At 37.2% G+C, this 19,493-nt stretch overlaps 3 protein-coding genes across 3 annotated transcripts; 1 reads left to right on the forward strand and 2 right to left on the reverse strand.

Moving 5' to 3' along the window:
- Positions 1-3,101: 3,101 nt before the first annotated feature.
- On the reverse strand, positions 3,102-3,602 carry LOC128553048 (uncharacterized). The gene has a single exon (XM_053534158.1). The coding sequence runs from the start codon at positions 3,600-3,602 to the stop codon at positions 3,102-3,104; it is 501 nt and encodes a 166-aa protein (XP_053390133.1).
- A 359-nt stretch (positions 3,603-3,961) lies between these two features.
- Positions 3,962-5,326, reverse strand: LOC128553049 (uncharacterized). The gene has a single exon (XM_053534160.1). It carries the CDS (start codon positions 5,324-5,326, stop codon positions 3,962-3,964), a length of 1,365 nt encoding a protein of 454 aa, XP_053390135.1.
- Positions 5,327-15,132: 9,806 nt separating this feature from the next.
- Positions 15,133-16,463, forward strand: LOC128553050 (complement C1q tumor necrosis factor-related protein 4-like). Its single transcript, XM_053534162.1, has 2 exons — positions 15,133-15,487; positions 16,333-16,463. Exons 1-2 carry the CDS (start codon positions 15,133-15,135, stop codon positions 16,461-16,463), a joined length of 486 nt encoding a protein of 161 aa, XP_053390137.1.
- The last annotated feature ends 3,030 nt before the right edge of the window (positions 16,464-19,493 follow it).

The following is a 19,493-nucleotide window of genomic DNA, read 5'->3' on the forward strand; positions in this document are numbered from 1 at the left end:
TCTCTGACTTAAAACACGCTCCTCACGAAAAAATCAAGATTGTCGTGATATTATATAATGTCACAAATATTGTCCTCTTTGAGGCAAAGACAATTCATTGATTTGTGTCTCTGTGCTAAGTAAAAATACCAAGTCAAATAGATCTGAAATTGGATTGCATATAAATATTTATTGCAATTAAAAGATTTTTAAACATTAATGATATTCAGTGCTGATTCTTAGGAAAGGTCTGAACATATCTCGTCTTGTCGTATTTATTAATGATTGGAGGTACCTTTACAAAAAGTAAAATTTAACTTGGCCGTATGATGTATGTATCAATAGTTGTCCATGATTTGTTCGTGTTGAGTTTGCAGTATATATAAATGACGGGCCCAGGATAAGACATTCTTAAATGTATGTATGTATAATGTATTTTATATCATTATTGTAAAACAATCGTTCTTATCTCGTAATTACGAGATATTCTATCAATTTCATTAGAAGAAATTACGCGTATTACATTAGATCTTTACTAGTTACGACTCGTATCTCGTTATTGCGAGAAAATATTTTGTTGTTACAATAAATAACATCGTCATTGCCGAAAAATTGAATTGTTAAATTAAAGCTAAATTTTCTGGTAATATCGAAATACTGAAACGTGCAGTAAAACTTTAGGGAACTTGACGTTTTTCTTTTTTTTTTTGTCCTCGTAGTAGAAAGGTGAAATTACACATTTCTGGGTAGGACTGCAACACATGTCAGTTATGGCCAAAAATAAACCAATTTTACACGGAAAACTGCATGAGAAAAATAGGTCTGCAGCATTTCAAAAAGAAAGGAAAATTTCGTTTTCGTTAGATCTACTATTCAAAGAATAGGCAGACCTATTGGACTCAAGTTTGTATAATTTTGCCGATTGTTTTCTCGTTTATTATCCAGCCATTATTTTACACGGGGACCATACGCCGGTTTTCATGGAATTGCTATCTGTGCATCATTGAAGGTTCCATGTGCACCGCCGTATAAGTACATTTGCGGATGTCTCTTAAATACATTTTGGTACTTATAACATGTGGAAATATTGAGTTCTGCTTAACCCGGGGCTAGATGGCATGGACGGTAGCTTGCACTTCCGCTACCGTCCATGAACAAACCGAGCCTGCAACATTTTCTTTAATGACGTGTTGGGCGACCTGTGGTTTTCCACTTTTTTTATTTCATCTATGAGTCTGCGTCCGCGTCAGCGTCCCTATTTGTTTAAGGTTCATCAACAGTGTTTGGAGACGATCCTTCAGATGAATATTAATTTCTGAAATTTATATCTCATAGACCATTACCATTTATAATAAATATACTGACTTGTTCAGAGGAAGTAGGAAATACTTTATTCAAAGGTAAGATTGTTTAGGAATGTGTATTTTGTTTAATATCACATTCACTTCGACAGTAAACGTTCTATTTTGTAGAAAATATCAAACTTCTTTTTCAAACGTATTTTTCTTTAATTTTGTTTTGGTTGTGTGTGCAACATATTTATCTGGGTACTCCCCAGTAATAAAATGTTAACTTACATATTCTCTTGAACATAGCAGTATTTATTTCATTTTGACAGCTCTATTTTCACTTTCATTTTGCAATTTTTGCAACGTTTTGAAATGTGCATGTTTTTAACATTTTCAACACTGGGAGTACCTGGAGAAATATGTTAGGCACACAATAAGTATAGACATAATGTCAAAATATTTTTGAAAAGGAAGTTTGATATTTTCTACAAAACAGAATGTAGACGAGCAAAGTACATGTGATATAAGAGAAAATTGATTATTCCAAACATAACACTTCTCTTAAAAGACACTTCTACTTATTCTGAACAGTTTGGTGTACATTTTATGAAAAACAAAGGCTTATGATGGCTAAAAACATAAAACAAAAATTCCCCTGAGGGGCAGTTTCAAAACACTTTATATGAACCTTATTCACTGTGATAAATTGGATTACACTGCACAGGTTCAATAACTCTATTTTGCGTTTGTATAAACGTATGCCCCTTTAATGACAGACATGTTTTGATTGAGGTTTTATATGTAAGTAGGTATTTCAGTACCTACTAATGGAAATGGATTGAATCGTCACACACTTGTTCACTATTTTGATCTGATATGCAGTGCTCAGGTGACATAACTCTACTTTGCATTTTTCCAAATTTATGCCATTTTTTTCGACTAAGCAGTCGTTGGTTAAATTTGTGTAGGTAAACTGGTATCTCAGTACCCTCTAATGGGAATGAATTTAAACTTGCACAATTGTCCCTGTCATGAGATGATATGCATTGCACAGGTTCCATAACTCTTTTTGCAATTTTACAAAATTATGGCCCCCTTTTCGACTTCAATATTCATTCAATTGACAAAACTGTTGAATAGTCGAGCGTTGCTGTCCTCCGACAGCTCTTGTTTTTACATTACGTAGCCTAATTTCATCTATTTTCGACTGAAAATGCCATACCAGGTTTATATCTGCGATACTTTTCTATTGCGATTCAGGAGTACACAAAGAGGACTTTTCTACTTTCTAACGGTTGAAGATTTAAATTAACATTCAGTAATTACTTAAAGCACATTGTTTGATTTTCATTTGACTGATAATTTGTGGGGCGATTTGGGTTAAAATCATATGTCCCCCTTCAGCGGTTTTTTATTGCAGCTACAAATTGTGGAAAAAAAAAACGTTGCAGTTTATGTTTCGAAACTTTCGAATTTCATAGGTTGATGTACTCACACCTCTCAACGTACAAGGTTCTTACTATACCTGTCCATTATTAACCTGTACCTGTCCATTCTTAAAGCATCCATTATTTTAAGAATGGACAGTTACAGGTTAAGAATGGACAGGTATAGTAAAATAATCGTGTGTATAGAGCGGTATCGGTACAATAACCTATATAATGGACAAAACTAACAAAGGATTACATCACAGCTGTGTTTTAATTCTTGCTAGATTATCATCACGTACCAGAACAATATCACCGTTTGACAGGTTTCTTTTTGCAGATGTCCATTTCTTACGTACCTGCAAGTTTTGTAGATATTCGTTCCTTCATCTGGTCCAGAACTGATTTAGTAAAAACTAAAAGTGCCTCTGTCAGAACGAAGCTGACGAATCGGACCCCTGATTGCAATGAACCGTCTTAAAGAGCTGATGAATGAATCAGTTTCTAAGGACGTAGCCGTTTCAACGTGAACTGCCCTGCAGGCTAGACAAGTGAACAGAACCCCATAGCGCTTCATTTCCTTTCGCCCTTCCTTAACATAAAATGGACCAAAATAGTCTACTGCGCAATACGTGAATGGGGGAGATGGTTCTAGACGGTCAGATGGCAAGTCAGCCATTTTATGACCTTCAAAGGAACACCATAGCCTACGACAAACAACACATTTCAAAATTACATGAGAAACTGCCGAACTACAACCAATAATCCAGAGTCCATTATTCCGAATAATATTCGTAGTCATTCCGCGACCCTGATGTTTAACATTGTCATGATAATGCCGTATAACAAGCTCTGTTATATGACCCTTTCTAGGAAGTACAACTGGAAACTTCACCAGATCTGACATTTCGGCATGTTGAACACGACCACCTACACGAATTAAGCCATTTTTGTCAAGAAACGGATCTAAGGAACATAGGTTTTGACCTTCCCTTTAAGGACTTAGTTCTTAATGACTGTGTTGCCCTGTCAGAAGAAACTCTAACTATATTATGAGTTTTAAGTGTATCAATTTCACCCTTGAAATCATTCAACTGGACAGCCTTAAAGATTTCAGTATCGGCGTTCTGTAGTTCATTTACTGTGACGGGACTGTAATGTAATGAACGTTTCTCCACACCAGTAGTTTGCAACTTCCTTGATTTTTGCAACAATTTTCCCTTGTACCTAAGCACCAATGCTACTGCTCGTTTACACCTGTGCCAATCAGAGAAGTACACAAGCCGTTCCAACAAGCCGTTCCAACAATGAACTGAAGCAGGGTGGTTTTGCATTTGGCAAAAATGTTTGAACATGTTTTAACTTTGGGTCATCAGGACATACTGAAAACTGTGCACCGGTATTTGCTGAAATTGCATCCTGCTTCCAGAGAAATTCTGGACCATTGAGCCACATAGGGTTCTTAGCTAGCTCTGCTACAGATGCACCTCGAGAAGCCAAATCCGCAGGATTTTCACCAGAGACAACATAATTCCATTGGTTAGGGTTTGTATGCTCTTTAATTTGCTGAACTCTGTTAGCGACAAATATATGAAATCTCCTTGCTTCGTTGCAAATATATCCCAGTACAACCTTACTATCGGTCCAGAAAAAGGGTTTAAGGTTTGAGTACTCAAGTTCTTGATCCAAAAGTGAGGAAATTATAAATGACAGCACAGCTGCTGTAAATTCAAGACGTGGTATTGTGATGGGTCTTAAAGGTACAACACGAGATTTGCCCATTAACAACGAACAATGCACCTGGCCAACATCATTCACCAAACGAATATAAGAGCACTGCCCATACCCATAGCTACTTGCATCGGAAAAATGATGCATCTCAGTAATTCTAATGTCGCCAAAACCTTCAGGCTTAACACACCTTGGAAACTTCAAAAGAGGAAGATTCTTCAGGTCAGCGCACCACTTCACCCACTTGCCATTTAGACTTTCTGGTAAGGGGTCATCCCAACCCACCTGGTCTGCACACATCTGCTGCAGAATTTGCTTTCCGGATAAAGCCGCTGGAGATATAAAACCAAGAGGATCATATATCGAACTGACTGTAGATAAGATACCCCTTCTTGTGAGAGGGCGATTGTTTGAGACAATCTCATATTGAAATGTATCAGAGTCTAAACACCAAAGGACTCCCAAGGTTCTCTGAACAGGTAAGTTATCACCAGTCAAGTCAACATTTTTGAGATCTTCATCTCGAGACTCAGAGAGGGACTGTATCCCAACCTTAGAATTAGAGACAAACTTGTGGAGCCTGAGACCAGCCTTACTGCATAACTCAGTACTTTTCTTAATCAAATTGACAGCTTCAGGAACAGAAGATACAGACCACAACCCATCATCAACATAAAAATCACGCCTTATGAAGTCAGCTATCTCAGACCCAAACTGTTCTTCATTGTCGGAAGCCATATTCTTCATTCCAAAGTTAGCACAACCTGGGGAGGAAGTTGCTCCAAATAAATGCACAGTCATTCTAAATTCTGTAGGGGACCTTTCAAAGTCGTCATCCTCCCACCAAAGAAACCTAAGATAATCTCTATGGGCCTTACAAGCCTTGAATTGATGAAACATTTTTTCAGCATCACACATCAAAGCCACCGGCTCCTTTCTGAACCTGCAAAGGACTCCCGCGAGTTTATTGGTCAAGTCAGGGCCTTGGAGTAGATGTACATTCAAGCTTTCGCCTTCAAATGTTGCGCTGCAATCAAAAACCACTCGAATTTTATTACGTTTCGGAGAGTGATACATGATGTGGAATAAACCAAGAGGTCTTATTCGAATCAAGATCTGACTCAGGGACCCTTTCAGCATGGCCATTACTAATCAGCTCCTTCATAAATTGGGAGTAGTGTTGACAGAATGTTGAGTCTCTTTTCAGTCTTTGTCGCAGAGATTTCACCCTTTTCAAAGCCATAAACTTGTTATTTGGAAGAACTGGATCAGCTCCCTTAAAGGGGAGTAGCATAACATAATGACCATCCTGAAAACAGATACCTTTGGACAGCTTCGACACAAAGAGCTGATCTTCCTGAGACAGTTTGTTGCACATTTCCCCAGAATCGCAAAACTCACGGTCATGTATGCGCAAAATGTCACTGGACACAACCTCCTTGACCTTAGTACGCAGTGAGAACAGGACAATTTCTTTCTGACTATCACTGACTGATAGAGCCGAAGGAACTTCGCAACAGAGAACACGGTGACTCAAGTCGATTGAGTCATCTTCAACGCAGTTTAAATCAATAGTTCCAACTATTGTCCATCCTAAATCTGTCTTTTGAGCGTAAGGACCATTACCAACAGGAGTTATAACTTCCCGAAGGACTAGGGCTTGTGGGCAATTATATCCAATCAACAAACCTATCTCTGCCTCTTGCAGTGGTGGTAAGCAGTCAGAAATGCATTTTAAGTGCGGCCAGAACTTAGTATGCTCGGGTGTTGGAATGTGTGCACGATTGGCTGGCATTATCTCCCTTGTATAGGTGTCAGGTAAGGTTATACGGGTATAGTCATAGAAACCTCTAACTTGTAGACCCCTCAACTTTTGACTGTTCACTAATTTGTTCTCGGCATGCAGAGTCGATAGTGACAATTTAACGTCAACCCCAGAAAGACCCAATGCACTGCGTGTATTATCTAACAAAAAGGTAGTACCTGATTGAGTGTCCAATAAAGCATATACAAGAACCTCCCTATCAGGATTGTCGCAATGCGATACACACACAGGTAGAATCATTGAAACTTACTGGTCTGGCTTATGTTGCTTAAGAACGCAGCACCTGAGTGTCTAGTCTGTACAGGTGTACCTGTAACTGTGGTCTCCCTGTTGACATCACCATTACCATTTTCGCTGCCAGTCTTCCTGGAATCAATCTGGGTAAGTTTGTCACCATGTAGAGAGCTAGGGTGATTCTTAGAACAAACATTACATTTCAACCGTTGTCTGCAACTTTTAGATACATGGCCTTCCTGTAAGCAGCCAAAACAAAGTATCTTTTCCAATGCGAAGTCCTTTCGATCACCTACCGATTTTTTCAGAAAGGAAAAACAAACATCAAGACCATGGTGCATTTGACATAAAGGACAAACATTCTGAGACTGACATGAACCTTGATATGTAGTCGATTGTGTATTCGAAAGATAGGAACGACAACCAGGACTGGCAGAAGCCTTAGCATGTCTATGTGAGTATTTTCCAACCTTGTCACTAGCAGAACTGAGATTACCCTTGACGCAAAAGACAGAAGTAACTGGGTCCGAATCTATCTTTGCTTCCTTTGAACAAAGTCAACAAACTGCTTAAAGGAGGGGAACACCTTGTGTTCTTCCTTCGATGTGGCTGCAATTCTGTTCCACCTTATAACTAGCCGTTCAGGCAACTTGGACAACATTTTTTAATTTTCTCGACTATCATTCAAAACACTTAAGCTTGGAACATTACTCATTGCTGTAAGACACTGCTTCAAAAAGTCAGAGAATTTAAGCAGCCCAGAAGCATCTTTTGGTACAACCTTTGACCAGGATTCAAGTTTATCCCGAAACGCTGATGCTATCACAAATGGGTTACCATACCTTTCGTCCAGTAGTCGTTTCGCATCTTCGTAGGCATCGTCTGTTGACAACAGAAAATAATTTTCTACCACCTGTCTCACTGGGCCACCTAAATACTTCTTTAAATAATGAATCTTTCCCCATCTGGAAGATTTCTTTGCTTTATCAATGTTTTGAACGCTGTCTTCCATGTGGGAAATTGGATGGGGTCTCCATAAAAAATATTTGGTTCGGGTGGTGGGAGTCTATTCAAACTGACCTGGGTAGCAAGAGATTTTGTTAGTTCTACAAGATTTTTACCAAGTGATTGAGTAGAGTTACCATCAGGAATGTCTTCATGTGTTTGGGTTACACCTGCACTGTGACTTGAAGTGTTAGCTACAAAATCTTGTGCTGATGGATTTAACCTAGAACCATTTGAGTCAGTGTGAGTTTGAGATGTTGTTTTCAGAGGCTTCTGAGAGTCGACACCCATTTTTACCTCATTGACGGCATTATTCACTATTTGTTCTTGTTTAATGATGAGATCTGATTGCGAGTCCTGTGACGCATTCTGAGATTTGACATAGTCATAAACATAATCCTTTGACACATCCTTTGGCACTCTCAACATCTGCCTTGGTAACATCCGGGGAGAAAGGATCAACAGAATTAAGAACCTTTAGCTTAGCATTAGCCATCTCTAACTGTTTCATTGTTTCAATTTTCTCTAGCTCCTCTCTGGTTTTTGCCTCAACTTCGATAAACTTTAACTTAGTTTTCAGACTAGGAGCCTCAGCTTGAACGGACACCCTTGTAAGAACTGAAGATATTGAGAGGAATGTCAAGAGGAACGACGAGATGACTGGGACTTACCCGAAACAGCTGAAGACCTTTCCGCCTTGATTGTTCTAATGGCATCGGATATACCAATCATTAAACTTTGATGTTCACTTTCAATGCATTCATATTTTTTCACTTCTGGGGAACTATTATCTAACTGATAGAGTGAAATACATTTTAAACATCTGAAAAGAGTACCTCCAGCACAGAACGCTCATTCCTAATAAATTCATGATTGTCACAATCTGCCAAATATATAGTAATCTGATTGGCTTGTTTACGCCACTTCGTAACTACAGATCTAAATTTACCTGACAACTGCTCTTGTCTGTCGGTTTCCGTTCACGAACCTCACCAACCTCACCTTCAGATGTAGTAGACTGTATCTCTTCTCCATGAGCATCTTCGCCACTTGTTTCATAAGATTCTTGTGTACACACCTCACCTTCTGTTTCACACGTTTCTGTAGTCTGCGACATTCTGAAGAAATGCATATTAAGGAACAGAGTACAATATTTTGTCAAGCACACATGTATATATGTAATAAATCTAAACCCTTAAAATGAAACCTTAATGCTCGAATGTAATTTATCCAAAAATGCTTGCAATCCAATAAAATTCAAGTTCTTAAATTTTAAGCAGTCATAGAACAACGAAAGAAAAAAATGTAAGAAAGGTAAAGTACAGTGAGTGGTTACTATTTATGGCTGATCGGTGCAAACTAGAAATTTCTGTAATGCAACATGACAAAATATGATCACAACAGACGCAATTGCAACCAGTGATTAACAATACGTGGCTGGGCAATCCCGGTCTACGCAATAAAGTTCAGTTAAATGTGTGGCTGGGCAATCCCGGCCTACGCAATAAAGTTCAGTTAAATTGCACCCGATTATTTGCTCTACCCCGGTTGCATACTACCATGAATGATGATGCTAAACACAGTCCTTAAACATTTTTCACTTCAGTGACGTCAGCCATGCTCTACAAAGATTTTCGTCCGGATGAATAACATCTGAGAGTAAGTTGAAATTTATGGAGTAGCGTCCCCGCGATGACTTTGCCTTCCGAGATCTCACCAAATCTTGGTTAAATTTCAATGTGTATGTATCAACTTGACTGTTTAATTCATCAATGAAATTGTTTGCAGAATCAATAAGTTCGGTTAATTTTTTGTTATCGGATTTGAAGGTATCTGGAGATTCTAGACCCTTTCGGCTGTTCCAAAGTTGAATTGAATAGTATGTTTTTTGCAAGAAAGTTACTTTAGAATTGTGGTCTGCGCAGCATTGCTTGATTTTTCCAAGATTTTCCTGAAGCTTTTTTAAGCATGTGTCCGATTTTTTGCGTAAATTTATGAAACGGTGACCCTTTTCTGCGAAATCACACGTGCCAACCCAAATATACACACTCATGGGTGAAAGTGTGCTAATTTTATTGTCAATATTGTTCGACAGCCACCTCAATGCAGCCGCAGACGTCAAGCCACCTTTACAAACCCAATTAATTTTTCTATCAAAGTTTGAACTCGTGTTAACTGCTCGTATGTACTTTCCCTTGCTGTCACTGACAAAAAAAAGGTGTCAATATAGGGTTAGTAGGTTCTTCCACAACTCGACCAGCTTGTTTTAATAATTTCCGGTTACTCATCTGATGTCATCAACACGCTGATTTTGGCAGAGTTTGACTGTGGCGGTATAGACAACAACGAAGACCAATTCCCTTGAGATGTACTGCAGACATACATTTATTCTATATTGTATTCTACGTCAAACTCTTGTGGACGTATTTTGGCCTTTTAAACGCAGAAAACGCAGAAAAATATCTTCTTAGAAACTGTTTGATTTCCCGCAAAACGCAATACGAAAAGAAGAACCCTACGGTTACAATATCGTTGTCGTCTACATCTCGCTGTGATCAACGCGGTCCCAACGAGGCAGTCACAGCCCGTATCTCCAACTCATCCACAAAGGAACTTCATACAGCGCCTTCGCCGCAGAATATCTTTTATCCAACAAAACTTCGCATTATTCTCACCAGCAACTATGCGCTCTCGCAGTTACCCGATATACGACGACTGATCGATTGATATCGTTTAGAGCCTTAAACTATATGCATAATTTTATACTCGAGGTAAACTGAATACAATTTTCGGTCTATACTCTGCGTGGCATGGTTTATGCTTTATTGTGTCTGAAAGGGCGGATAGACCGTAATTAAACTTATACACTGACTGACTGAAATATACGTACTGCACCTATTCAAGCTGGTAAATAACGGACAGTTATTTTGGTAAAACGTTTTAACTAAGCTTGTGATCCGAGAGATAAGATCGATAATCAACGGTCTGAACTGATCCGTTATCGTGGCATTATCGTATACCTGTACGGCCCTGTGATGTGTTACGCGTATTGAAAGCTTTATGAATATGTTGTGAAAACTGATCAACAATGTGTATGTCAGGTTGTGAAACAAAGAACAAACAAGAATGGATCAGCAAATATTGCAGGCCGTCCAGAAGTATCACGATATGTGTTTCATTCTTGGCCCTGGCCTCGTTATCCGATTTCGTTCGGTGATCGGTGATAAGCAACGGTAAATAAACTAAGCGCTGAGCTACATTTGCATATCTTTAAGCTTAGTTGCATGCGTTCTAACATAAAATCAATATCACACGTACAAATTGATATTGATATGCCTTACGCACGCAGCAGCATCGTCTTAGCAATGCGTACGTATGTTAGATTATAAATATGCAGCTTAGTATTTATTCTGTCAAATAACGTGAAAGTATTATGAAAACTTTGGGCGAAAAGATATCCCTGAAGGAGCTAATCGCTGTGAAAGTTGAAACGGTAATATATATTGATTTCATTTTTAATATGATTATTCGTTTAAGTTGCAGTTTTCTAGCGAAAGAAGCCGAAAACATGAATTGTCATGAGTATGTTTGCTTTCCCCTGAGGTTAGAGTATACAGCACGATAAATGTCAATATTTGCCACCAATCCTTCCATAAAAAGGTGTTAGTGAAAGAACGACCAGGTTCCGCATTTTAAGACAATATCTAACGTCTTCGGAAAATACTTTTTGACTTTTACAAAGTTTACCTTTTGTAAATTATTGTAACTGTATAGTAATTTGTAAAACAGAAAAAAAAACTACGAAGTTACTTCAACAACAGTCCGTGTAGTGTTTTACATATTGATCTTGTCTTCTACAATATAGCGGAAATTTTCTTCAACACCCGAATTCATTGCATTTTACAATACAACGTTGAATAAAAGGTATGTACTCTGGATTTAATTGAATGAAAAGATGTTGTTAACATATCTATAGGGAGGCGTAAAATCAATAAGTAATAGATCTAGAAATGAAACATTCAATGCGTTTTAGACATTTTGTTTTAGTTAGGTTGCGCTGTACTAGATGTGTTTTTCAGACAATCATATAAATGCCACTGGCAAATCAGGTGATATCAAAAAAGGGATATAGGTTTCACCCGAGGCAGACTTCTTTTTGTAAAAATGCTCGAAAAGCAACATTGATACATGCCACAAGTCGTCTGATAAAAAATCAAGGCGAACAATCCTGTAAGGTCTTAACTTGGTAATGCTTAAAGGTATATCAGCTCAAAATTTCGTACCTAAAAACAGGAACAATTACTTCCTACAGTTTTATGGCTGTATCAACAGCACTATGCATTAGCTTTAAACTTGTACACACTGCTACATGTATAGATAAATACATAATAAACGTGTACAACCGCTGAAATAATGGCTTTAATATGTTTGTGGCTCAATATATCAACATACAAACTTAATTTGTATTTTTAGTAAAGTTAAATACATTTGAAGCTGATTATATATATTTCAAGTAAATTTTAATTTTTAGCAAGCGTGCTGCACAAGAATGCTTCTGGCTGCCCTCAAAACAACTCCACCAGACAGCATTGTTTTACATTTCAATTTTATCATGAACATATCTATAATGCTGGCGCTACATGCCCAAATCCCTTCATTTCCGTCTCCCAGTCAGACAACAGGTTATCATCATCAATACCGTCTATGATATCTGAGTGCAATATTTGCTCTCAATATTAGTGTCTTTCGCTTGCACGCTCGGTTTATAGTTCAAACAGGAATGATCCCTTTGTTACAGCCAACCTTCGCTACACCCGAGACAGTTATGATGAAGTGCGACAGATTCTAGCGTATCTATGACGTACCTAGCATACTTTAATTGTAAATATTTACATTCGCACTATTCTTTTCCACTGAAAATTTTAACGTTCATTTCGTATGAATAGCAAAAGAAAAGGCGCGTGAGTAACGTCAACGCTGCTTAGTGATAACTGACCGCTGTTTTGACGACGTTCGCGTATAGTCAGGGAGAACGTTCCTTAGATGACGTCTCTGTTGTTCCGTCTGGTGAACAGAATGGCCGGGAAGCTGTCTTTAATTTTGAATGCCACAAAATATTTGCAATTTTTAATATTATCTTTTTTATAAATCAAAAGGAAATGTAATGTTAATATAATAAAATGTAAATATAAAAAATATAACTATTTTTTCAGTGCCCATTATAATATACCTTCGTATTATAAATAAATAGATATATATTTATGTACAAAGTAAGCTACAATTAATCGAGTATGGGCACACATTTATTGATTGGTACACTCATACATATGGAGCCAGCTAGGAGGAGTTCGTACTTAATTACGTAAATAATTTTCAATATCGTTGAAATTACTTGTAATGAATATTAACTTATCGGATTACTAGCTGCTCCCCTAACTCACCCAAAGAAATATAAAATACACAGAATGGCAACTGGCGGTAATCTCACGTGATCTCGTGTCAGAGCGTGAATCGGCGTTATCTTAGTGAAGCGCAATATTCAAAATACTTGTTAGCTTCTAAAACAACATCAGTTTAATGTGAAATAGTCTTTATCAATTGAGACACATGAAATTGTCTTCAGACACAAAATAGGCCTACACGTTTCTTACCATCGAAATAAGCGTGGTCATACAATGATAATTGATTTACCGATTAATAATTAAACGTGTCCCTTTTTTGCATACATATGGCGCTTGGAGAATGCGTCACTTCCAGTAAACGAAATCTCGTTCAGTTGTATCGTTTTTTGGTGAGATTTGCTCTATATGCTTTTCAAGTTGCCGATCTATTTATTTTTATAGCTCTTTAATTGACTCACCCAAAAATACACTGTCTAAACAATACACACATTACATCCCCGAGCAGATTAATTGTGTAATCTAACTGGATTAACACACCTAATGAAAGGATTCATTGTGTCATCTGAGCGGATTAACATCTTAATGAACGGATTAATTGTGTAATCTAAGCGGATTAACCAAAGCGGATTATTTACTCATTTACTCCGCTAAAACAACAAAAACGAAACCCCCGATCACCGCTACTCATGCGGACATCGCACATTCTCCGTACGGTGTCCTTAATACCGTACGGACATCTTACATTGACCGTGCAAGTCCTCTACGATAGTAGTGTGAGCATCAGCAAGCCTCGCAGTTTTCCAAATCCGTGCAATGCCCGTACGAGCTTCTCCGGGGCCCGTGCGTTCCCGTACGGGGTTCTTGCGAGCTGCTCCCGATTTCAGAAATCTCTACGAGCTAGTAAAGAACTCGGGAGCTCGGTGAAACAGAGTTCTCTACGAGTTCAAAAAATCCGCACGACGGTCGCACAAATTAACGATGTCCATGCGGACGCCGTACGAGTTTGCCAAAATTCGACTGAAAACCTACTCGTACGGAGCTCGTAGCGTTCTTGTGACCAAGGTATAAGGAGAGTGCAGATCTACGGATCGCACGTCCGTTGGCGGGGCGTATGTTCTTCGTCACGTTTTGATATTATACATTTTGCCAGGAGTCATTTCGTCTTCCGCCTCTGAATCATGTGGAGAAGTTGGCAGTTACGTATGGAGAAGAGATTAGTACTGGTACAGAATCCAGGATCACTGGTTACGTTAACTTCCTGCCTTTACATAACTGAAATACGGTTGGAAAACAGCGTAAAATCAAAAGCAAACAAAACATAAATATAAAAGACTTCTGTGACTGACTGTTACGGTCGCTGAATTTAAATCATTTGCCCCTAACTGACCACGTTTGGATCGTAGAATTTTCATGTGAGGAAGCCATCCAGGTGGCTGTCGGAATGTCAGTGGTTCAATTTAGGTGCCCGCACGTGATGTAGTAATGCCCAGACGCGCACCTAGGATCTTCCTCCACATTCAAAAGCTGTGCAAATCGCCATATGAACTACAGTGAAACGGTGGAGCCCTGAACTTAACTGAATCAAAATGTAAATATACAAAATCAACAAACATCGTTCTTTTTAATTCGAAGTAGCAGTATCTTTATTTTGTAATGACAGAAAGATTTACTCTAAATAGCTCTTTTGTTGTAGCATGGTGATAAGTAAGCATGAATAACACAATTCAAAAAGTATAATATTATATCGAAATAACGAAAAACTAACCTGTAATTACATTGCAAATCATATATGAACAAAATTTAAATTTGATAAAAGTGTTAGATATTAAATATCAGTTTTGATACTGAGAAATATACCCTTACCTATTATCTTTTTATAGATCTATAAATTTCAAAGCTAAAGCACAGAATTATTGATGAAAGACGCGTCAGGCAAGGACTGGACATTTTTAGCATGAACGCGTCACTGATTGTCCAAATGGACCACACTCGTTTGCAAGAGATTTTGAAACACCCCTTGATGTCTAAATGATAAAATACTCCCGCCTACTTCTTAAAATGTTATTCAACACACAACGTTCTAGTGTCTGCTCAAGTTCATATCTATTAAGATATATTTGTAAGTCATATTAAAGACTGTGGTATTAAGTCAAAGATATGAATATGTTAATTATTTTTATTGTAATTTTTACTCCACACAGTGCGTCAGGATATTTGACCGAACTTTCCGACGGAAATAAATGTCAAGATTCATGTGTGAATATGAGATACGAGAAACACTTACAAATCTTATGGACAGAATTTCTAAACTGGAAGCGCAACAGAGACCGGCAGTATCGGCCTACGTACGTTTATCTGAAACAACAACCCTCGGTACATCCGGAAGAGTCAAGTATAATATTGAAATTACCAACATTGGTGGAGCTTACAACTTTGAGGCTAGTCAGTTCATTGTTCCCGTGCCCGGTATCTACATAGTTGACGTGACCGCGTGTGTGGCGAACTCTGAAGCCATGAACATAAATATCATAAAAGACGGTCTTAAAATCGGAGTTGTGAGGTCTGGATCCCCGGATTATGTTGATTGTTCATCAGGTGAGGCTTTTGAAATACCATATTCATTAAAAGTATTTTCTTTTCGAACAGAAGCTTGAAACATTGCTTATGAATAAATATAAACCGTCTCGAATTTTTAGGCTTTTAGCATAACTAATTATGCGCTTGTGGTTGGAAAGATACCAAGTGGGTTCGATCCTTGCCATGGTTTGAATTGTCTCTTGTGAAGAAGCATTCTAACTGTTTTGCCTTTTGCCTCAACTTAAGAAAATGGCTCTTCAGGTGCCCGTCGCCTGAAAAACAAACGTCGAAAAGGACATCCTAGTAACATTTCACAATTACACATGAAAGTTTGAAAATTTAAATCGACAAAACATCAAACAAAATGAAAAGTGTAAAAATGCTTTCGTTATTGTAGAGGTCTCAACTTGGTTTAGAATTCATAAGCTTGAGACAATAAGCGAAAGTTTGCATATAATTATGTTGTGATTTGTCGTGTCTATGGCTAGAGGAATCTCTAGCATCTCAACCATTCTAAGAATCAAAACAAAAGTTATTAGGTGTAAGTGATTTAAACCTAAATTGAAAATATAATACTGTGAATTGTAAGCCCTTACACACATATATAAAGGTGAAAAGTCCTTGTAAAATACTAGATTTTCTCCTGTTACTTAAAAAAGACAGGTACAGAGGCGTAGCCAAAACAATCGGGCGTCTGTGCCTACAAAAAGTTTTTCTTCACCATTTCATGAAAAAATTACCAAATGGCCTTAGATGTCAGCAGGATTTGAAACCCATATAACATGGCAATGAGAATATCAAGAAATTGTGCTTTAGACATGTTTTAATAATAAATGACGTACATGATCCTTGATATATTGCAGCTTCCCTAAGCATCCATCTTGACGCTGGAGACAATATCTGGGCGGAGCGTGGTGAACCTTCTTATTCACACAGCTTGTTTGAGGGACGCGGATGGAACTCCTTTGCAGCGACACTCATACATGCAGACTAGATTCATGTTTTATGCTCTGTGTATAAACAGACTGATACATAATGGATTTGTGTCCAATTTATATTAGGAAAATGTTGAATTGTTGCACGACTGGGTGAATCCCCAACCGAAGAAATGATAACATTAATGCAGGTTGGGGGTCACCAAATACACATTCTAATGCTTTAAAGATATTTAATGTGCATCTTAGAAGTGTATTTTTGGCACTAACATTTTCATCAAATGAGACCAACTTGATTGAATACATGTATATAATTTAATGTTTGTAGAGCTACATAACAGTCATCTGTAAAAAAAAGCCGTAGATGTATTAGGAGTGTACTACATGTTCTTTAAACCTAATTCACAAAACTGTTTATATAGGAGATATCGCCGTGACGTCACGCATTAACATCTGTTTATCTGGTGGTGGGCAAAACAAATGTTTTTACATCGTTTCTGTATGACATCGGAATTTTCAATTTTTAATAACTTTTTCGCTCATTTATGGATTTTCAAAATTCAAAAAGTTTTGAAATACTTACAATTTTCATATTTTCGTATTCAAATATCTTTTTTCAATGAATAACCGTTTTAAAGCAGCATGCCTCCAGATTTGGCTAAAAATAATCTTTCTTTCAAATTGAAGTTTTGGTCATTTTATGAACATTAGATTATGAATTTTTGTCTCTAAAATATTTTAAAAATTCCAAAGCAATAAAAAAAGATGACCGCGTCGGGAATCGAACCCTGGACCGCCGCGGCAATAAAGAAATTTTCTCGTCGTCGTAACTAATAGTGCTATAGCTGAAGTAGTGAATAATGACTTCGAAATATAGATATTTAAAATTGAGACAGTTTACCTGGAGTAAAAGCGTGACAAATGCTTTTCGATTTTCATCGTACAAAGTAGTAAAAACAGCAAATTCTCATGTAAAGAAATATAGCATTTATTTCAAGATATTAAAAAGATTTTTTTGTCGAACGATTTGGAGGCAAATGACATATAATTTTAAAAGCGGCGTAGTGATGTTCAAAACTGTTAGATATTTTTTACACTGTAAGTTAAGCGTTCATAATTATTCCATTTTATTTCGAAATAACAATTAAAAGTAGTTAATAAATTGCTTGTTTTATAACCTTTCCATTGATCCAAAAATATTGATATAATTTGTGTTTTAAGAAAGTTTAGACCGTTAGAAAAACACCACTGTTAATACAAAAAAACTTTGACAGTCGGCTTCTGCCCACCCGATCACAGTCTTATAGGTTCTAAAAATAGAAAATACACCGGATTTGTATACAAACACGATCTCTCCTAAACAGTTCGTTTTTGTAAACACCATGTTTGTAAAGACTGCGTTTTGTAACCTTAACTCCGGCTTCCATAATTTAATGTTTCTAGTATAAGAAAAACGTGAGCTCAAGCTAAAACAAAACATAATCAGAAAGTAGAAAGGTCATTTTGTAAGTAGAGAAATTTTGAAATTGAAAAACCTGTAAATACGTATGACCTAGTAATCGAACTGTATATAAGCATATTAATTTTATATTTACATAGATATTATGAAGTTTTTGTGCATTTTCTAATATATCTTAAATTCTTTGTGTTGAAATGAAAGGATCACCTTTAAACCATTTTGAGAAATAAAGAATAATTGTGTTACTTTATTGTTCATCTTTTTGTCCGTTGTCTGTATAAACTTAAAAAAATATTGACATTGCATGAAACTAGATAAACTTCAGATATTTGCAATAAAAGCTGTTTTCATAGGAAAATGGAAGGCACACAATAAATGTAACACAGTAAAAAGTTACTGTACCCCTCCTCCACCTCCCCATACTCACAATTATAAGTTAAAACAAGGGTATAGTTCCTGATGAGAATATACAACTAGAGGGTAATGTAATTTTTATACCCTCGTTTTGAAAAAACGAACGTGTTGGCGTGTGCGTCTGTCTGTCCGTCACTTTGTTTCTGGAACATAACTTTAATAACCATTTAAGGTATTGCCTTTAACTTGACCTTCAGGAAGGTGATAAGGAGACGTTGTGCAGAATGTATGAACCGAGTTGGTAGGTCAAAGGTCAAGACCACACACTGAGGTTAAAGGTCAAGATCACACACTGAGCTCAAATGTTAAATCTTTCCTTCACATTTAGTATCCGGAGCATAACTTAATAACTATTCAAAGTTTTGACTTAAAACTTGACATATAAGTAGGTAGCGATTAGACAATGTGCAAAGTACAAAACCTTGTCGACATGTCAAAGGTCCAGGTCACATACTGATGGTCACATACTCAATGGTCAAATCTTTTTTCATATTTTGTGTCCGGAGCATAACTCAAAATCATTCAAGGTATTGACTTGAAACTTGGTATATAATCTGTTGGCGATGGGTCAATTTGCCGAACGCATGAACTCGTTTCCGGATCATAACTACCCATTCAATGTATTTACTTTAAACTTGGCATATAAGTAGGTGGCGATGAGACGATGTAAGGAGTGCATGAACTGTTGTGGTAGGTAAATAATCAAGGTAACAGAAATGTCAACTCTGTCCATCATATTTCATGTCCTGAATATAACTTAATAACCATTCAATGTAATGATTTCAAACTTAGCTTATATTAGTAATTAGATGACGATAAGATGATATGCAGAGCACATGGCCCAAGTCGATAGGTCATGTTTCAAGGTTACAAATTGAGCAGGTCAAATTTGTCCCTAAAGTAATTCACTAGGTCAAATCAAAGAAAAACTTTGTGTATGCGATTGGCTGTATTTTTCAATTGATCTTCATGGAATTTGATCAGAATAATTGCCTTGATGAAATCTAGGTCCAGTTTGAATATGGGTCATCTGGGGTCAAAAACTAGGTCACTAGGTCAAATGAAAGAAAAATCTTGTGTATGCAATAGAGGCTGTATTTTTCAATTGATCGTCATGAAATTTGGTCAGAATGATTGCCTTGATGAAATCTAGGTCGACATCGAATGGGTCATCTGGGGTAAAATAAAGGTCACTAGGTCAAATCAAAGAAAAATC

This window comes from Mercenaria mercenaria, unplaced genomic scaffold (assembly GCF_021730395.1).
Source record: "Mercenaria mercenaria strain notata unplaced genomic scaffold, MADL_Memer_1 contig_3429, whole genome shotgun sequence".
NCBI classification, from domain to species: domain Eukaryota; kingdom Metazoa; phylum Mollusca; class Bivalvia; order Venerida; family Veneridae; genus Mercenaria; species Mercenaria mercenaria.